The following is a 21885-nucleotide window of genomic DNA, read 5'->3' as shown; positions in this document are numbered from 1 at the left end:
CACGACCACGTGACCCTCACCAACACGCCACTGAACTCACCGACACGTCACTGTGACCCTCACCAACACGCCACTGAACTGACCGACACGTCACTGTGACCCTCACCAACACGCCACTGAACTCACCGACACGTCACTGTGACCCTCACCAACACGCCACTGAACTCACCGACACGTCACTGTGACCCTCACCAACACGCCACTGAACTCACCGACACGTCACTGTGACCCTCACCAACACGCCACTGAACTCACCGACACGTCACTGTGACCCTCACCAACACGCCACTGAACTCACCGACACGTCACTGTGACCCCCACCAACCCGGTCACTCTGAACTCACCGACACGTCACTGTGACCCTCACCAACACGCCACTGAACTCACCGACACGTCACTGTGACCCTCACCAACACGCCACTGAACTCACCGACACGTCACTGTGACCCCCACCAACCCGGTCACTCTGAACTCACCGACACGTCACTGTGACCCTCACCAACACGCCACTGAACTCACCGACACGGTCACTCTGAACTCACCTCAACGTGGGCGCTGACTGGCGGCTCCTCCACGCTATTGGAATCCCTACCGCGGATGCGCCGCGCCTCTCATCCGGCTTGGTGACGTCACTCGGCGCGGGCAGCCAATGAGGGGGCCGCGGGTGCAACGCCGGCGCTTAAGCGGACTGCGAAATTCTAACCGGACGTGACGTCGACCTGCTCCGGGCGTTTTGATTGACAGCTGTGCGGGCGGAAACGCTCGGAACCAATTAGTTCGGCGTCAATTGAATCCGGAACCAAATGTTCAGCGGCGGTGAATTAGAAAGTTAAATGGCAACACGTGAGCCCCGCAGGTCGCTTTGGTCTGTCGACTGCTGGATGAACACGAAGGACTTCCACCCGAACTAATAAATAACTATTTATATAAAGATGTAGAAGCTACCCTGGTTGTCTCGAATGATGGTTGATCTTCCTTGGTTCTTTCGGTAAAGTCACGTGGAAGGGAAATAATAAAGTAATAGAAAGATTAAATTTTTATTTAATCAAAATATTAATTTAATCAAAAAATAAAACTATTTAGGTTTATAATTAAGTAAAAATATTAATTTAATAAAAAATGGCATTTTATTATTATTAAAATATTTACTTAATACAATAAAAAAATTGAAATTGTATAAAAAATATTTAATAAAATACATTTAAATTTTTTTTTTCCCTTCTACGTGACTTTACCGAAAGAACCAAGAAGATGAATCCCTGCAGTCACGAAAGCTTTACATCGAAAAATGATGGTTGCTCAACGAAGTGACGGCTTATAGGGCCGTCCATAAATGACGTCACTCACCTGGGGGGGTCAGACATTCGTGACGATGTGTGACGAAGGGGGGGGCTGGGGTTTGAGAAATGTGACGTCACATCAAAATGCGCAACTTTAAATCAAAATATAGAATTGTTACAACACTAATTGTTCTAACACTCCTACAACATCAGAGTGCAGCGCCACATTAAATACGCACTACAATGACAATAGTTTAAAGCGATTTGAAGCATGTTTTATTTAAAAAATGGAAATGTTTTTTTTTGGGGGGGGGGGGGGGCAGAGCTTTGTGACGTCATATTTGAGGGGGGGGGTCAAAAATCGTCCAAAATCGCGTGACGTCATTTATGGACGCCCCTATCATCACCGTGTGGAAATGTATAGCAGCAGCCGAAGACTCTAAACGCGTGATGCCGATTGTGGACGTAGAGTGGAGATAAATCCACGAGAGAGACGCAACCCACGACCTCCTGCGCACCAGGCGAGGTAGTTAACATCTCCTAGCCACCGTGATGATGATGAGAGAGAGACACGCAAACTCCATATATACAGCAGCAGGCGTCAGGGTCAGGATCGAACCCACGACCTCCTGTGCACCAGGCGAGGTAGTCAACATCTCCTAGCCACCGTGATGATGATGAGAGAGAGACACGCAAACTCCAAATATACAGCAGCAGGCGTCAGGGTCGGGATCAAACCCACGACCTCCTGTGCACCAGGCGAGGTAGTCAACATCTCCCAGGCACCGTGATGATGATGAGAGAGAGAGTCACGCAAACTCCAAATATACAGCAGCAGGCGTCAGGGACGGGATCAAACCTACGACCTCCTGCACACCAGGCGAGGTAGTCAACATCTTCTAGCCACCGTGATGATGATGCTGAGAAAGAGAGACACGCAAACTCCAAACATAGAGCAGCAGGCGTCAGGGTTGGGGGTCGAAGCCACGACCGTCGCTCATGTAAACGAACGTGTTGCACTCTTCATCGGATTACAACTTTAAACTTCCATTTGGCGGTGGCCCCTTGGCATTTTGGGGTCTGTGCCCGGTAAGTTATGAGCCGAAAAAATAACATCAAAAAGGCTAAAATGTTCGTATTCGCATTTTATTAATAGTAAAGTGAATACCCCCAATATATTACACACGTGCAATCAAAAAAAAATTACAATACTCTAATGTTACGATCAAAAAATATACCCATATACATTAAAGACACGACTCGAAAACCGCACGGCTCTTCCATAGAAACCGCACGCGTGGGTTGTCCCCCGACTGTTTCACACACACACGCACACACACATGCACGCACACACACATGCACTCACACGCACGTACACACACATGCACACACACGCACTCACACACACGCACACAACAACCGCCATTCGCCACTAAGTGGCGGTGACGTCACCACGGCGCTTGTGCCAGGCTATGTGCACGTTGAGGCCACGTGAAGTGTCGAACGCCCGCCGGCAGGAGGTCACGGGGTAGACCCAGGTGCCATGGGTCGACTGACTGACATACGCACACAACCACAAAAACGTCATTCGCCACTAAGTGGCGGTGACGTCACCACGACGCTTGTGCCAGGCCATGTGCACATTGAGGCCACGTGAAGTGTCGAACGCCCGCCGGCAGGAGGTCACGGGGTAGACCCAGGTGTCATGGGTCGACTGACTGACATACGTACACAACCACAACAAACGTCATTCGCCACTAAGTGGCGGTGACGTCACCACGGCGCTTGTGCCAGGCCATGTGCACATTGAGGCCACGTGAAGTGTCGAACGCCCGCCGGCAGGAGGTCACGGGGTAGACCCAGGTGTCATGGGTCGACTGACTGACATACGTACACAACCACAACAAACGTCATTCGCCACTAAGTGGCGGTGACGTCACCACGGCGCTTGTGCCAGGCTATGTGCACGTTGAGGCCACGTGAAGTGTCGAACACCCGCTGGCAGGTCACGGGGTAGACCCAGGTGCCATGGGTCGACTGACTGACATACGTACACAACCACAACAAACGTCATTCGCCACTAAGTGGCGGTGACGTCACCACGACGCTTGTGCCAGGCCATGTGCACCTTGAGGCCACGTGAAGTGTCGAACACCCGCTGGCAGGAGGTCACGGGCAGACCCAAGTGCCATGAGTCGACTGAGAGGACTGGCCGATGCACCACCGGTGCCCCCTACTGTGCCAACTTGGTAACGCTGTGGTGAACAGTGCCGTGGGGGAGGGCCAATTTCGATTGGCAATTCCCCTCATTGCGTTTGTAGCCACCACAGCGGCCAAAGGGGGCTCTGGGCAGGTGCGAGTGGCTGGTAACCCCTCCACCTTCAATCAATTACCACTAAACCAATTAACAAAATATCCACCTTGGCAAGTGTGCATACACACACACAGACACATAAAAGGATACAGACTCACGGACGCACAATTATGTACATTTGTAAATATAAACACACACACACATACTGACAAACGCACACAAACCCAATTCGAAAAGACAAAGATCCCCCGTATAGCCTCAACACAGTTGGCGGCAAGTGCCGTTAGCGAGCAGCGGCGGCTATGAAGGCCGGCGCGGCACACGAGGGGGTGGGTGGCAACCACCACGCCCGGCCGCCTTTGTCTCCCCAGTGGCGATGTTGACTACACACACCGCTACACCAGGTGCAATGTTTACACACCATAGAGGCGACCGAGTGGAGGGCCCAGGACCGGTACAAAAAATTGTCACCGGCGTCGGCCTCGAGCGGGAATCGAACCCGGGCCGCCGGGTTCGTTTCGCAGCGTAGCGCTAACCGCTGCACCACCACCACTGTGCGTGCCAACAACAACAACAACCGCCATTCGCCACCAAGTGGCGGTGACGTCACCACGGCGCTTGCGCCAGGCTGTGCGCCAACACGCGCACGCACCCGCTACATACGCATGCTGAACTTCTTTCGCCAATCCGCGCTAATCGGAGGCGCTGCGTTCCATCTCCCCGTGGTCAACGTGCCAGGCGCGTCGCCGCGATCCCACGGGGACTCGAATTCACGGCAGCTCCCGTCGCGCGCCGCGCTCTGTTCGCTCCGGAGAGGAACGTCGGGGAATGTGGAGGAGGAGAAGCGTGTGGAGGAGGAGAAGCGGGCGGAGGAGCAGTAGCAAGTCGAGGAGAGGAGAGGGAGGCAGGGCGTGGTTGTGCGGTTGTGCTGTTGCCACCACCACCGCCACGGCCACCACCACCACCACCACCATCGCAGCAGACACCACAACCGCAGCCGCAGCCGCCTCCGCGCACGCCGAGTGGCCGGCAGATTCCCCGGGGCGGCTGGTGGGGTCGATGGAACGCCATTATGCAGTGCAGATTGCCCCCGACCTGCGGGGCGAGGGTGGAGCGGTGGTGGTGGCAAGGGGGGAGACAAAGACGGCCCACCCACCCACCCCCCCGGGGGTTTAGTTGATAAGCGTCAGCGGTAAGATGTCGTATTCCGCGCGACGACGCTCCGTTCTCCTACGACGCCTACCGTTCTCATGACGCGCATTGGATATAACACGATTAGTGTATTGCAGGGAACACGCTTTTGTTTTTTTACAACGAGATCGAGTGAACTAGGGTCGCGGCGCGAGTGGGAACAGGCGGTCGTACCGGCGCCTCGGCGTAGCATCATCATCATCTTCTTCTTGGTTCTTTCGGTAAAGTCACGTAGAAGGGAAATAATAAAATAATAAAAATAAAACATGATAAAATAATTCTCACGACGTTTCGGCCACAACGCAAGCAGCCGTCCTCAGGTGAAGAACAGGGCTGCCCTGCGCATTTTTATATTAAATATTAAATATTAAAAGACAGCTGTCTTTCCGACAGACCTGTTCTTCACCTGAGGACGGCTGCTTGCGTTGTGGCCGAAACGTCGTGAGAATTGTATTTTATCATGTTTTATTTTTATTATTTTATTATTTCCCTTCTACGTGACTTTACCGAAAGAACCAAGAAGATGAATCCATGCAGTCACGAAAGCTTTAATCGAATCATCATCATCATCATCATCATCATCACACGAGGCGCTGGGATGCTGCTGGATGCTTCTAGATGCCACCCTACGCGTCTTCTGCTCGGCCTGCGAACGCATCTCACGTGTTTTCGCGGAGCGCGCTTTGCCCCCGAAATGATTTATTACAACGCGATTTTTCCCACCACGCGGTGTTCTTCAGTGTAGGCGCTACTTCGCAAACAGCACTTGCCCCCGCGGTCCGTTTAGAGCAGCGGTCGGGAACCTATGGCTTGCGAGCCATATATGGCTCTTCCAGTGACGGCATGTGGCTCCCAGACAATTTTGAGTTGAAAAAATAATAAATAAAAATAGAAAATCAGTTTGGAACTGATTTTAAAATACTTGTGATATTGTTTAATAATACTGTGTCATTTTGAAGTAAACAGAAATTAGTTTTGAAGATAAATTTCACGGGTCACGCGCCTGCACGAAGCTCAACCTCGCCACGTACGAACCAGACTACAAGGCCATCAGCAAAACCACGCAGCACCACAAGTCGCATTAAAAGTAAGACGTATTTAATTTATTATACGTAAAAAATTACTATATGGCTCTCAATGAAATATATTTAGAAATATTTGGCTTTTATGGCCCTGTTTAACACGTAGGCTTTCGCGACCAATATTATTCATAATCAACGTTTTTGAGTTTAGATCGCGTTATTTATAAATGTGTCGTAACCCTCCACCACCCGACACGGCCAATCCAGCATCATCGGGCGAATTGCCCGATGATGCTGGATGCAATTACCAGCGAAACGTCGTACTCAAATTGTAAATGTTGTGGTTTCACGCTTCAACACACCGGTGGGCTAAAGCAGTGAACTATTTGTCTTTTGTCAACGTGACACTTTTTTACTGATTGGCCGTGTCGGGTGGTGGAGGGTTACGACACATTTATAAATAACGCGATCTAAACCCAAAAACGTTGATTATGAATTTTATGGCTCTCCCAGTCAAAAAGGTTCCCGACCCCTGGTTTAGAGGCTATGCGACGATGGGGGGGGGGTGGGGGGGTGATCTTTGTCTGTGTCGGTTGCACCTTGTTGGTTTTTCTCTGCTGGAGGCCTTTCTCCGTGCGTCTGATGTCCAGAAACTCGGGGCTCTGGCAGCTGAGATCTGTGACCACGTCAACCCACCTGACACAACAACAACAACAACCGCCATTCGCCACTAAGTGGCGGTGACGTCACCACGACGCTTGTGCCAGGCCATGTGCACCTTGAGGCTGCCACGTGAAGTGTCGAACGCCCGCTGGCAGGAGGTCACGGGGCAGACCCAGGTGCCACGGGTCGACTGACCGAGATGACTGGCTGATGCACCACCTGTGCCCCCTACTGTGCCAACTTGCTGTGCTTTAGCCACCCGGCGCTCCGCTCGTTGTTGACACACACACACACAGACAAAGGTCCCCCGTGTAGCCTTAACAGACTGTAGGGGCAAGTGCTGTTAGCGAGCAGCACCTGTGAAGGCCGGTACTGTGGCACACGAGGGGGTGGGTGGCCAGCACCACGCCCGGCCGCCTTTGTCTCCCCAGTGGCGATGTTTCCTACACACCGCACCAGGTACTCATTTGAGGCTGAGTCGACCTAGGCGAGGCCCAGGACCTGTTCAGATAACCGTCACCGGTGTTGGTGTTGGCCGTGAGCGGGAATCGAACTCGGGTCGCCGGTTTCGTAGTGCAGCGCGCGCTAACCACTGCGCCACCGCTCCCCTCAAAAGACTCACGAGGAGGCTGTCCTGGATGATAAAACGGCAAGTCCTCCCTTTTTACAGCTTGCCATTCACCGTTTCCACTCATGGACATGCTCATTTCTCTAACCCCTCCCTCTCTCCCTCTCTCCCCGCCCCCCCCTTTCTCTATTTAAGGCCTCGACACAGAGGCGTGGTTTCTCTGTGATATCTGTCTGCTTATATGTCTGTCTGTGTGTCGATGTTGTGTGTCTCTCTCTGTGTGTGTCTCTCTGTGTGTGTCTCTGTGTTGTCTCTCTCTATGTATCTCTGTGATATCTGTCTGCTTGTATGTCTGTCTGTGTGTCTATGTTGTGTGTCTCTCTCTGTGTGTGTCTCTTTGTGCCTATGTTTGCTCTCTCTCTATGTATCTCTGTGATATCTGTCTGCTTATATGTCTGTCTGTGTGTCGATGTTGTGTGTCTCTCTCTGTGTGTCTCTGTGTTGTCTCTCTCTATGTATCTCTGTGATATCTGTCTGCTTATATGTCTGTCTGTGTGTCTATGTTGTGTGTCTCTCTCTGTGTGTGTCTCTGTGTTGTCTCTCTCTATGTCTCTGTGATATCTGTCTGCTTATATGTCTGTCTGTGTGTCTATGTTGTGTGTCTCTCTCTGTGTGTGTCTCTTTGTGCCTATGTTTGCTCTCTCTCTATGTATCTCTGTGATATCTGTCTGCTTGTATGTCTGTCTGTGTGTCTATGTTGTGTGTCTCTCTCTGTGTGTGTCTCTGTGTGTCTCTGTGTTGTCTCTCTCTATGTATCTGTGATATCTGTCTGCTTATATGTCTGTCTATGTTTCTGGTTCTGTGTCTTATCTCTCTCTCAAATGTAGCATTCTCAGGAAGAACGTAATCAACCAGGTAGGGTGTTGACTGTTATGTTATCCGACTCTCTCTGTTGTATTACATTACATTTCTAAGTATACTAGATTTGTGTTTCTATTTCATTTATACCTGATGACGATTGCTTGTGTTGCAATCGAAACGTCGCATGCTAGTATTTAATTTAACTTGTTATTTTATCTTTATACGTGACTTTACCGAAAGAACCAAAGAATAATCCTCCCTTAACGCGCTAGATGCGTTCCTGAACGGTACGCACGTATGTACGTGTGACTTGTTTCGCACCGCACGAAGCCGAACGCGCTAGTCGGAGATGCGGGAAAAGTTCCGCGTTTGGCGAGAAACGATTTCCCCCATGAACGATGTCGTAACGGTAAAGTTTGGCGAGATAAGATGTCAGTTTAACACGTAAGCAGGCTTTCGCGACCAGTATTATTCACAATACACGTTTTTGGGTTTAGATCGCGTTATTTATAAATGTGTCGTAACCCTCCACCACCCGACCACGGCCAATCAGCACAAAATAAAGTGTCACGTTTGACAAAAGACAAAATAGTTCGCTGCTTTAGCCCCACACCGGCGTGTTAAAGAGTGAATCCACAACATTTACAATTTTTTTTTGAGTAGTACGACGTTTCGCTGGTAATTACATACCAGCATCATCGGGCAATTCGCCAGAATGATGACGTCACCCTGCTGCTGCTGCTCTATATAAGAACGGGAGACGCAGCAGAGCCTCACCATTCTGGCGAATTGCCCGATGATGCTGGATGCAATTACCAGCGAAACGTCACAGTACAACTCAAAAATTGTAAATGTTGCGGATTCACTCTTCAACACACCGATGTGGGGGCTAAAGCAGTGAACTATTTTGTCTTTTGTCAAACGCGACACTGTTTTACTGATTGGCCGTGTCGGGTGGTGGAGGGTTACGACACATTTATAAATAACGCCATCTAAACCCAGAAACGTTTATCGTGAGATAATTAGCGCTACTACGCAGCCCGCGCAGTGAGTCGGCGGGGACGGATAACTGAGGCTACGCCGCCACCGCGTGACCATATCCCTCCGCGTGCTGCTGCATAACTGTACCGCTCAGCCGCGCAGTTCAAGAAAGTAGTTCGTTGCAGTGGCGGCTCCTGCAAAATCTCTCAGGGGGGGCAAATGTCTGGATGATTGATAAGGATAAGGTCCGCCCATGCAATGGATAAATTAACAGCTTAAGCGTGTAAAGGCAACTTCACTTCTTTAATATTAATGAAAAATAAAGTGACTCTTACAATACATCTTGTTTGTTTCTATACTCACTATTAATACAATCCGCTCAAGTTTCTTTTATTAAAGATTCCACTAGGTGGCGGCAAATTATATTGTTGGATGAAACGTGCTTACGTATGATGACGTAAGCACGTTAGTGCGAGCCCTCCCGGAAGCCATAGAGAATGCATTGCAGTGCCCCGCGTTCGAGAAAAAACATCTTTGAATGTAAGTCTATGGGACCACTTTGGGCGATTCTCAGCCGGAGTGAAATCGCCCAAAAAGAGGCAGTACTCCACAGAACGTGACATGACGCTGATTGGACTATATCCAGAGGCACAGTAACGGCTAGCATAGCTCTGTGGTTGAATGAGATTGTTAATGTGATTTAAAAAGTGCCTTTCACACATTGGTGGTGCGTCGCCCAATCGCCCTAATGAAGAAACCGCCCCTGGTTCGTTGTCAACCCGCTCAGAAGCCGCGTTCTCACGGGCGCGTGTTTCCTGCGTTGTATCGGCGCGCGTTTGGCATTTTAACGGAGCGCGTTTCGCGCGATACAACGGTCGCGTGTTCCGCGTGCGTTATAACGGCGTGCATTATCACGGGGCGGGTTTCTGCGTTGCGCAAAAAGTGTTCCCGAAGGAAAGAACAATGTTTCAGAGAAAACGCGTTTGAGTGTTCGCCACGCGTTACAATAATAAAAACCAAGCCAGTGGCCGCCCCCCTCACCTCTTGCAGTGGATGGCCGGGTGCTTGCGGCTCGTTTCTCCGATGAGAATCCAGTAGTCCAGCGGAGCGGATTCCCCTCGCCTGGCACAGAGAGAAAAGAGGGCACCACCCCCAACTCCTTCAATCACACTATGAGACATCTCCTTTACCAGTGGCAAAATGTAGTAGTAGGTTTTTTACCCTTTCAACTGGTACAAAACTGACACCTTTATACAAGGGATCATGTTTGCAATAACCACAACACAAGCAGTCAAAATGCAAACAAAAAGAAACAACTCTGATGATGATAATGATATGCACTGTCCTTCAAGTTGATTGTACGCCTTTTGGCGTCATCTGGTCCAACACCAATGGAGAATAGGCTCTAAGAAAAGCTGTCTCGGGTGTGGACCAATGAACTTCAACGATAGTGCATATCATTATCAGAGTTGTTTCTTTTTGTTTGCATTTTGACTGCTTGTGTTGTGGTTATTGCAAACATGATCCCTTGTATAAAGGTGTCAGTTTTGTACCAGTTTAAAGGGTAAAAAACCTATCACTATACTTCAATCACGTCCGCTGCGCGTCTTTGGTCGTTGTTACACGTCGTGCAGAGGTAGAAAAGCGGTTAGCGCTGCGCTACGAACCCGGCGACACGAGTTCGATTCCCGCTCACGGCCAACACCAATTGACGATTGTCTGAACTGGTCCTGGACCTCCCCTAGGTCGACTCGGCCTCAAATGAGTACCCGGTGCGGTGCGTAGTAAACATCGCCACTGGGGAGACAAAGGCGGCCGGGCGTGGTGCTGGCCACCCACCCCCTCGTGTGCCGTGCCGGCCTCCATAGGTGCTCGCTAACAGCACTTGCCCCTACAGCCTGTTGAGCCTACACGGGGGATCTTTGTCTTTGTACACCTAGCCTGGTAGAAGCGCCGTGGTGACGTCGCAAGCGCTGTGGCGACGTCACCGTGGCGAACGGCGGTTGTTGTTGTTGATGTTGTTGTGTATCTGTATGTGCGGTAACGTTGCGCTGAGCGCACTGCATTTAAAACCCAGCAATCCCGAGTTCGATTCCCGTCATGACCACCAACACCGGTGACGATTATCTGAAACGGACCTGGGCCTCCCCTAGGTCGACTCAGCCTCAGATGAGCACCTGGTGCGGTGTGTAAAAACATCGCCACTGGGGGAGACAAAGGCGGCCGGGCGTGGTGCTGGCCACCCACCCCCCTCGTGTGCCACAGTGCCGGCCTTCACAGGCGCTGCTACTCGCAGAGGGGAGCTTCCCACCCCGATTCTGTGCCTGCGTCTCACCGGTAGGCGTGTGCCGCTGGCCGGGGAGTGGCGTCGTATCCGATGGGACAGAAGTAGTGGTTCTGGCAGTGGTAGATGAACGCCTTCGAGTCGTCTCGAAGTCCACGCGTCAGCTTCTCCAACGCCGACTCCGCTAGCATCACCGTCAACATCGTCACCATTACTATCACAATCTCGATTTCATCATCATCATTATCGCTATTACTAGCACCATCATCATGAACATCACTATCACCGCCGACATCACCATCACTGTTACCATCACCGACATCAACATCATCTCCGTCAACATCACTATCATCATCACTATTACTATCACCATCATCATGAACATCACTATCACCGCCGACATCATCATCACTGTTACCATCACCGACATCAACATCATATCCGTCAACATCACTATCACCATCGTCATCATCACCATTGCTATCACAATCACGAACGTCACGAGCATCAATATCATCATCATCATCACTCTTACCATCACCGACATCAACATCATCTCTGTTACTATCACAATCGTGAAAGCCACGATCACCATCAATATCATCTTTACCATCATCATCATCACTGTTACCATCACCATCATCACCATCATCACCATCATCACCATCGACATCATCATCACTGTCAACATCGATATCATCATCATCATCACTTTTACTATGAACATCTCTATTAGCATTGATATCATCATCATCACTGCTACAATCACCATCACCACTCTCACCATCGACATCATCATCACTGTTAATATCACCATCAATGATATCACGATCACCATTGACATCATCATTATCATCATCACTGTTACTATTGTAGTAGAGTTACCCACTCGATATTCACAAACTCGGAGAGCAAATCGTTAACAAGGTTTTCCCGCTCAAACTAACGGTCAGGGTCTCACAAGCTGTGAGAGCTGACCGTAAACAAGGTTTTCCCGCGCGACCAAACGGTCAGGGTCAGATAGGGTGAATTGGGATCGAAAAGCATATTGGGAACGACCAATCACAGGGTTCCACAAGGTGGCCGGGGATTGGACAACCCGGCCACGAGCAAGTATAAAGCCAGAGCGCTGAGAGCTCTCGGGGAGTTCGACTACACGAAGACCCAAGACGGCGGAAGAAGCCTAGGACCCTGGACCAAGCCCTCCAGCCCTTATCAGGGCTAGGGTTCAGAGTAACCAGTGGTCGGGAGACATCTCCCTAGGTCCAGTCAGAGGACACTGAAAGAGCGGGATATTAAGTAGCCTGTAGGGTACGGGGGCTTGTACGTTCTGAGTGTAACGGGTGAGGGGACCGTATACCCCTCAGTGCATAGGGACTGTGTAAATAAGACGAATAAAAGTGTGTGCTACAAAAGACGTTGAAGAGTCCGTCTGTACAACACTACACTATCACCATCATGAACATCACGATCACCATTGATGTCATCATATCATCACCAGAAACGCTATCATCACCACCATCACCACAACCAAGGTTGTCTTCACCATCACCATCAACGTTATCAAAAACAATACCATCACCACCACTATTACCACCACCACAATCATCACAATCAACATTAACGCTATCAGGACCACCACCAACACCATCACTACCACCACCACCACCACTGTTATCACTACCAACAATACCATCACCACCACTATTACCACCACAATCATCACGATCAACATCAACACCATCACTACCACCACCACTGTTATCACTACCAACAATACCATCACCACCACTATTACCACCACCAACACCATCACTACCACCACCACTGTTATCACCACCAACAATACCATCACCACCACTATTACCACCACCAACACCATCACTACCACCACCACTGTTATCACCACCAACAATACCATCACCACCACTATTACCACCACAATCATCACGATCAACATCAACACCATCACTACCACCACCACTGTTATCACTATCAACAATACCATCACCACCACTATTACCACCACCAACTCTATCATCACCACCACCACCACCAAAGCCGCCGGGTGGCCGCGGGCTGGCTGACGATCCTGGCGCGTGCCACAACGCCCCGGTACAAACACGTCTCCCCCAGATACGAACACACATCCTCCAGATACGACCACATATCCTCCAGGCACGAAAACGTCTCCTCCAGGCACGAAAACGTCTCCCCCAGGTACGAACACGTCTCCCCAGGTACGAACACATCTCCCCCAGATACGAACACGTCTCCCCCAGGTACGAACACGTCTCCCCCAGGTACGAACACTTCTCCCCAGGTACGAACACATCTCCCCCAGATACGAACACATCTCCCCCAGGGTACGAACGCCACTCCCCCCAGGTACGAACGTCTCCCCCAGGTATGAACACACCTCCCCCAGTTACGAACACGTCTCCCCAGGTACGAACACGTCTCCCCCAGGTACAAACACATCTCACAGATACGAACACGTATCCCCCAGTTACGAACACATCTCCCCCAGATACGAACACGTCTCCCCAGGTACGAACACGTCTCCCCAGGGTACGAACGCCACTCCCCCCAGGGTACGTACGTGTCTCTCCGGGCGTGCGGTTCTTCCCGTGGGGCTTGTAGAGGACGTGCGAAGAGCTGCGCACGCCCAGCATGTCGCTCACCTGCCGGAACCACCTGCCCCACCAGCCGGGCACAAGCAACAGTTCTGCAGTGTCTACTTCTTGCGGGACCATCTCCGACGCGCCAGCGCACGCGCGCGCACGCACGCCAAATATATAAACAAATACGCTGTTTCTATTTAAAGCTTTCGTGACTGCAGGGATTCATCTTCTTGGTTCTTTCGGTAAAGTCACGTAGAAGGGAAATAATTAAATAATAAAAATAAAACATCAAATAATCACGTAGAAGGGAAATAATAAAATAATAAAAATAAAACATAATACAATAATTATTATGTTTTAAGGGAAATTTTAAGGGAAGTAATAAAATAACAAAAATAAAACATAATAAAATTTCGATTTAAAGCTTTGGTGACTGCAGGGATTCATCTTCTTGGTTCTTTCGGTAAAGTCACGTAGAAGGGAAATAATAAAATAATAAAAATAAAACATAATAAAATTTCGATGTAAAGCTTTCGTGACTGCAGGGATTCATCTTCTTGGTTCTTTCGGTAAAGTCACGTAGAAGGGAAATAATAAAATAATAAAAATAAAACATAATAAAATTTCGATTTAAAGCTTTCGTGACTGCAGGGATTCATCTTCTTGGTTCTTTCGGTAAAGTCACGTAGAAGGGAAGTAATAAAATTAAAAAAATAAAACATAATAAAATAATTCTCACGACGTTTCGGCCACAACGCAAGCAGCCGTCCTCAGGTGAAAACAGGTCTGACTTTACCGAAAGAACCAAGAAGATGAGGTGTGCCAAATACATAAATAAATACAGTAAAACCTTGGATTACGAGTGACTTGGTCTGCGAGTGTTTTACAAGACGAGCAAAACATTTTAATAAGTATTCATTTGATAAACGAGCGAGGTCTTGCAATACGAGTAGTACGTGCAGACACTTTGTCTGCCGAGCGTCACGTGATCACAACTGATAAACGAGTGCTTTGGATTACAAACACGTTTCCGGAACGAGTCATGCTCGCAAATCCAAGGTTTTACTGTACGCCAGAGGTGGGACAAAGTCATTGTTATGCAAGTCCAAGTCGAGTCGCAAGTCATCAAATTCATGACTCGAGTCTGACTCGAGTCCAAGTCACATGACTCGAGTCCACATCTCATAGGTGGGACAAAGTCATTGTTATGCAAGTCCAAGTCGAGTCGCAAGTCATCAAATTCATGACTCGAGTCTGACTCGAGTCCAAGTCACATGACTCGAGTCCACATCTCATAGGTGGGACAAAGTCATTGTTATGCAAGTCCAAGTCGAGTCGCAAGTCATCAAATTCATGACTCGAGTCTGACTCGAGTCCAAGTCACATGACTCGAGTCCACATCTCATAGGTGGGACAAAGTCATTGTTATGCAAGTCCAAGTCGAGTCGCAAGTCATCAAATTCATGACTCGAGTCTGACTCGAGTCCAAGTCACATGACTCGAGTCCACATCTCATAGGTGGGACAAAGTCATTGTTATGCAAGTCCAAGTCGAGTCGCAAGTCATCAAATTCATGACTCGAGTCTGACTCGAGTCCAAGTCACATGACTCGAGTCCACATCTCATAGGTGGGACAAAGTCATTGTTATGCAAGTCCAAGTCGAGTCGCAAGTCATCAAATTCATGACTCGAGTCTGACTCGAGTCCAAGTCACATGACTCGAGTCCACATCTCATAGGTGGGACAAAGTCATTGTTATGCAAGTCCAAGTCGAGTCGCAAGTCATCAAATTCATGACTCGAGTCTGACTCGAGTCCAAGTCACATGACTCGAGTCCACATCTCATAGGTGGGACAAAGTCATTGTTATGCAAGTCCAAGTCGAGTCGCAAGTCATCAAATTCATGACTCGAGTCTGACTCGAGTCCAAGTCACATGACTCGAGTCCACACCTCTGCTGGACGCTGCAGTACTAATCACATTCCTGCATTTCCCATAAATATGCTAAATTCCTCTTGATATGCAAATTCCTTTGTCAAGGCGCCCAGCTTATATAGATGCTCCAAGCTCGTGTGCCGTTTCATTTAGACGCTGTCGCCTCGACGGACCTGGTTTTCACCTGAGGACGGCTGCTTGCGTTGTGGCCGAAACGTCGTGAGAATTATTTTATTATGTTTTATTTTTATTATTTTATTACTTCCCTTCTACGTGACTTTACCGAAAGAACCAAGAAGATTTACTGTACGCTGTTTTTAAAGAGGCTCTTGAGGGCAAGTGCCGTTGGCGGGCATCAGCGCCTATGAAGGTCGCCACGGCACACACGAGGGGGGGGGTGGGTGGCCAGCACCACGCACGGCCGCCTTTGTCTCCCCGGCGGCGATGCTAACAACACACCCGCACCAGTGACTCAATGAAGAACGGGTTGAGAGCTGCATGCCGTGTCTCACTGCAAGATTGTGGTGTTGTATGTCTCTCTGTGTCCCCGTGTCTCTGTGTCCACGCGTCTCTCCCATGTTTCATTGCCTGAGCGTGGTGTTGTGTCCGTGTTTCCCGCATGTCCCCGTATCTCCCCATGTCTCCCCGCGTGTCCCTGTGTCTCCCTGCGTGTCCCCGCGTCTCCCCGTATCTCCCCGTGTCTTCCCGCATGTCTCCCCACGTGTCCCCGTGTGTCCCCGCATGTCCCCGTGTCTCCCCGCGTGTCCCCGCGTCTCCCTGTATCTCCCCAAGTCTCCCCCGTGTCTCTCCGTGTCTCGCCGCACGTCCCGTGTCTCCACGCGTGTCCCCGCGTGTCCCTGTGTCTCCCCGTGTGTCCCTGCGTCTCCCTGTATCTCCCCGTGTCTCCCCGCATGTCTCCCCGTGTCTCCCCGCATGTCTCCCCGCGTGTCCCTGTGTCTCTCTGCGTCTCCCTGTATCTCCCCACGTCTCCCCCGTGTCTCCCCGCATGTCTCCCCGCGTGTCCCTGTGTCTCTCTGCGTGTCCCTGTACCTCCCCGCGTCTCCCTGTATCTCCCCACGTCTCCCCCGTGTCTCCTCGCATGTCTCCCCGCGTGTCCCTGTGTCTCTCTGCGTGTCCCTGTATCTCCCCACGTCTCCCTGTATCTCTCCAAGTCTCCCCCGTGTCTCCCCGCATGTCTCCCCGCGTGTCCCTGTGTCTCTCTGCCTCTCCCTGTATCTCCCCACGTCTCCCCCGTGTCTCCCCGTGTCCCCCCGCGTGTCCCTGCATCTCACCGCATGAGCGTGGTGTTCCCCGTGAAGGGGCCAAAGCGAATCTCGTCAAACGGAGGTCGGAATCCGAGCATGAGCAGAACGTCTTCCTGGGTCACGGGGGGCAGCCTGGGGTCACGGTGAAGTCAGAGTTGTGGTCAGTGCAAGTGTTGGGGCTTAGTATTAGCAATGACGCGGCTAGGGTTGGTGACAGGGTTAGCGTTTGTGGTAGGATTGTTGGTGAGCGTTAGGCTCTAAGGAAAGCTGTCTCGGGTGTGGACCAATCAACTTCAAGGACAGTGCATACATTATCAGAGTGTGTTTTTTTTGTTTTCATTCTGACCGCAGGTATTGTGGTCTATGCAAACATGACTCCTTGTAAAAAAGGTGTCAGTTTTGTTGCAAGATAAACCTGGAAAAGCAGTTGCGAGTAGCAACATCATCAACACCAGCTAACGTCACACGCCTCGCCAAAGAGATTCAATTCCAGCCCATCGCATTAGGGGTGTGAGTTAAACACATTCCTCCTGCGGAGGGAGCTGCTAGGAACGTTGGGTTGCTCAGTCAATGGCCTGCAGGGTCAACGGCGGCGTGGTGTATTCCGCAAATATGGCCGACTGTGAGGGCGGGCACAAGCCGGCGTGAGTAGGTTAAACGTTGAGTTTTATAAGAGCACCACGGGGTGACCAGCCCCTCCCCACCCAGCCCCACCCCTCCCACCCAGCCCCACTCTCCCCACCCTCCCCTCTCCACCCAGCCCCACCCCTCCCATTTTTGGATGCACGACGGACGGTCGGACGGACACAATAATCCCGTGGGCTGGTGTAACCAGGTGGTTCCTACCAGTATTAAATGTTTGACCAAATATAACGGGCTAATTTTTAAGAAGATAATTTTGTATGGCCCGCGAATGATGTTATAAATATCCAAATGGCCTTTGGCAAATAAAAAAGGTTCCCCACCCCTTGTCTATCCCATCCACATGGCACAGGTGGAGAATAATAATAGGTTTTTTTTATATTTTGCTACTGGCAAAGGAGGCCTCATGATGTGGATGCTTAACCCCGAGCCCTCATTACTCTGACGGTGCGTTGTCTTTGAGTTGTGCGCCTTTTGGCGTCTTCTGGTCGAACACCGTATGAGTCTAGGCTCTAAGGAAAGCTGTCTCTGGTGTGGACCAATCAATTTCAAGGACAATGCAAACATTATCAGAGTGTGTTTTTTTTGTTTGCATTCTGACCGCAGGTATTGTGGTTAATGCAAACATGATTTCTCGTAAAAAAAAGGTTGCAGTTTTGTTGCCAGAAAAAAGGGTAAAAAAACCTATTATTATATTTTGCAACTGGCAAAGGAGGCCTCATAAGGTGGAGAATAGTCCACGCTTTGCCTTATACCGCCTTCACCTGGCGGAGGAGGAGCCAGGGTATGTGTCACCTCCTCAATACCCACAGGGAGTGTGGCACAGACGGAGATTTGCCCACGCCTTGCCGTCACGCCGTCTCCACATCTCTGCGTGATCCACCCACCCTCGCTGCTGCCTCCACAGCGTTGGCTTACCGGCAGCCAACCCCAATGGATGCCCTGCTCGACAGGCCGATGCGACGTCAACGCTCGCACAAAAAGACAAAGATCCCCCCCTATAATAGCCTTTAACGGACTGCTAAAGGTTCATCTTCTTGGTTCTTTCGGTAAAGTCACGTAGAAGGAAAATAATAAAGTAATAAAAATAAAACATAATAAAATAATTCTCACGCCGTTTCGGCCACAACCCAAGCAGCCGTCTTCAGGTGGAGAACAGGTCTGTCGAGAAGACAGAGTCTGAATGGCACGCCCCAGGCTTGGAGCGACTATTTATGCTGGGGCGTGCCATTCAGACTATGTCTCCTCGACAGACCTGTTCTCCACCTGAAGACGGCTGCTTGCGTTGTGGTCGAAACGTCGTGAGAATTATTTTATGTTTTATTTTTATTCTTTTATTATTTTCCTTCCACGTGACTTTACCGAAAGAACCAAGAAGATGAATCCCTGCAGTCACGAAAGCTTTAAATCGAAATTTAGACTGCTAAAGGCTTTAATAGGGGGTGAACTCAATCAAAGCCACCGCAACCACCACCACCATGGCTGCTCCAGTTACGCGTCGCGACCCAGTCCCGTCCGTAACGGGACACGGGGTGGGCAACGGGTGGAGGGGTGGGGGCTGGGATTGTGGGGGGATTCCTTTAGAGGGATCGTTGAGAGGAGTGAATGGGGTGCAGTGGAGCTCACCAGCCGGCTCCCAGCGAGCTGAACAGGAAGTTCCAGCAGGAAACGAGGGCCGAGATGCCGCATGACTTCTTGTATTGAGGGCGGCTCACGCAGTGCCTGCGGTGGCGGGCGGGGTGGGGGGCAGCACACGAGGTGAGGGCGGTGAGAGGCACCGCCGGCTCCCCACATACAAACAGACAAAGGGTCCCCCGTAGAGCCTGAACAGACTGTTGGGGCAAGTGCTGCTAGCAAGCAGCACCTACGAAGGCCGGCACGGTACATGAGGGGGCTGGGTGGCCAACACCACCGGGGCGCCAATGTGGCTAGGAGATGTTAACAACCTCGCCTGGAATACAGGAGGTCGTGGGTCCGATCCCGACCGTGAGGCCTGCTGCTGTATATTTGGAGTTTGCGTGTCTCTCTCTCATCATCATCACGGTGGCTAGGAGATGTTAACAACCTCGCCTGGAATGCAGGAGGTCGTGGGTTCGATCCCAACTCTGACAATGCCTGCTGTATATTTGGAGTTTGCGTGTCTCTCTCTCAACATCATCACGGTGGCTAGGAGATGTTGACAACCTCGCCTGGTATACAGGAGGTCGTGGGTTCGATCCCAACTCTGACAATGTCTGCTGCTGTATATTTGGAGTTTGTGTGTCTCTCTCATCATCATCATCATCACGGTGGCTAGGAGATGTTGACTACCTCGCCTGGTGTACAGGAGGTCGTGGGTTCGATCCCAACTCTGACAATGTTTGCTGTATATTTGGAGTTTGCGTGTCTCTCTCATCATCATCACGGTGGCTAGGAGATGTTGACTATCTCGCCTGGTATACAGGAGGTCGTGGGTTCGATCCCAACTCTGACAATGCCTGCTGTATATTGGGAGTTTGCGTGTCTCTCTCTCATCATCATCACGGTGGCTAGGAGATGTTGACTACCTCGCCTGGTGTACAGGAGGTCGTGGGTTCGATCCCAACTCTGACAATGCCTGCTGTATATTTGGAGTTTGTGTGTCTCTCTCATCATCATCATCATCACGGTGGCTAGGAGATGTTGACTACCTCGCCTGGTGTACAGGAGGTCGTGGGTTCGATCCCAACTCTGACAATGTTTGCTGTATATTTGGAGTTTGCGTGTCTCTCTCATCATCATCACGGTGGCTAGGAGATGTTGACTACCTCGCCTGGTGTACAGGAGGTCGTGGGTTCGATCCCAACTCTGACAATGCCTGCTGCTGTACATTTGGAGTTTGCGGTGTGTCTCTCTCCCTGCGGTCGTGTGAATTTTTTCTCCGGTTTTTCCCTCTACATTTAGAAGCATGCACCGGGATTATTTAATTATTTTGCTGCTATAAATTCCCACGTGATAAGCCACTTTGTTGACCTATCATTTGTGGCCAGGTCGCTGCTGAAAAATAAGTTAATTCCTCAGCGGGCTTTACCTGGTAAGATCAAAAGATTTTAAGCTTTTGTGACTGCAAGGATTCATACTCTTAGGTTTTTTCGGTAAAGTCACGTAGGTAGAAAATAACAACCCTTCTGGCTACCATCAAAGGTTTGTACACGAGGCCATCCAGATATACAAACACAGACATAACTTCAACCGTGATGATGGATACAAACTGAGTAATCATTGGAAAGATGTTATTAATCATGTAAAAAAAGATTTAACTACACATATTTGTACCTTCTTATTTGACAGGTACTATTCTACTTTACCGAATGTTTACATCGCCAGCGTTTAACAGTGCTCTCCTTTTTGTATTTTTTAGTTGTCAGCCAACAATCGGCCGCAACTCCAAGCTCTGCCCCCACCCCCCCACTGTCCCATTCACATTCAGATAAGCCCCTCCCACCCAACTTGTAATCATTGGAATGATGTTATTAACCATGCAAAAAAGATTTAACTACACAAATTTGGACCATCTTATTTGACAGGCACTATTCTTCAGTTACCGTAGAGTTTCTTCTTCTTTTTTCACACACTGGTTTTCCTACTTTAAGTTTTACCACACATATTTGGAAAATCTAGAATTAATCCCAGCAACGTAACAAAGTGCTGTTTCATCTACGTAACAAAGGCTCAGTCCCATTCACAGCAGCCGCACCTTTACATGAGCCGCATCTTAACAACTCTTAGAACCTCCCAGTTCAACCAGTCGACAAAACAAAGACTCATTCCTGGCAGCGGTTTCAGCCGCACCACCTCTACATAACAAAAGGCTCAGTTCCATTTACACGCACCTTTACAGCAGCCGAACCTAGTCTACACAACAAAGGCTCATTCCAAACAGCGTGCTTCAGCCGCACCGAACCTCACAAAAATAATATCCAGGGCCTACCTTGGCCCCTCCCACCCTCAACCAGTATATATACAAATACTGTGTTCTTGGAATTTCTCTTTACTTGATACAGCAATCGTGCTGTGACGGTTCCACCTGAAGACGGAAGCTTGTGTTGCCTCCGAAACGTCGTGATTTTTATTTTATTTTACTTTTATTAATTTAAATTTTTTACCTACGTGACTTTACCGAAAAAACCTAAGCATATGAATTTGTATTTAAGAGCTTGCCTCTTGGATTTTTTCCTCACTTGATACAGTAAATTTAGCTGTGACGGTCCGACCTGATGACGGAGACTTGTGTCGCC

The 21885-nt window shown here is 49.8% G+C and overlaps 1 protein-coding gene across 1 annotated transcript in view; it reads right to left on the bottom strand.

Moving 5' to 3' along the window:
- Nucleotides 1-4320: 4320 nt before the first annotated feature.
- The window catches only part of BIVM (basic, immunoglobulin-like variable motif containing), a 28336-nt gene continuing 10771 nt past the window's right edge, over nucleotides 4321-21885 (bottom strand). Inside the window, exons 4-10 of the mRNA XM_078880190.1 lie at nucleotides 19256-19351; nucleotides 17015-17119; nucleotides 13767-13861; nucleotides 11216-11348; nucleotides 9922-10002; nucleotides 6407-6503; nucleotides 4321-4689 (exon numbers count right to left, since the gene is read on the bottom strand). Coding sequence (XP_078736316.1) covers nucleotides 4321-4689; nucleotides 6407-6503; nucleotides 9922-10002; nucleotides 11216-11348; nucleotides 13767-13861; nucleotides 17015-17119; nucleotides 19256-19351 — 976 coding nt within the window. The remainder of the gene's footprint in view (nucleotides 4690-6406; nucleotides 6504-9921; nucleotides 10003-11215; nucleotides 11349-13766; nucleotides 13862-17014; nucleotides 17120-19255; nucleotides 19352-21885) is intronic.

The sequence above is a fragment of the Lampetra fluviatilis genome, chromosome 56 (assembly GCF_964198595.1).
Source record: "Lampetra fluviatilis chromosome 56, kcLamFluv1.1, whole genome shotgun sequence".
Lineage (NCBI taxonomy): Eukaryota > Metazoa > Chordata > Hyperoartia > Petromyzontiformes > Petromyzontidae > Lampetra > Lampetra fluviatilis.
This window is presented reverse-complemented; position numbering and strand designations above follow the sequence as displayed.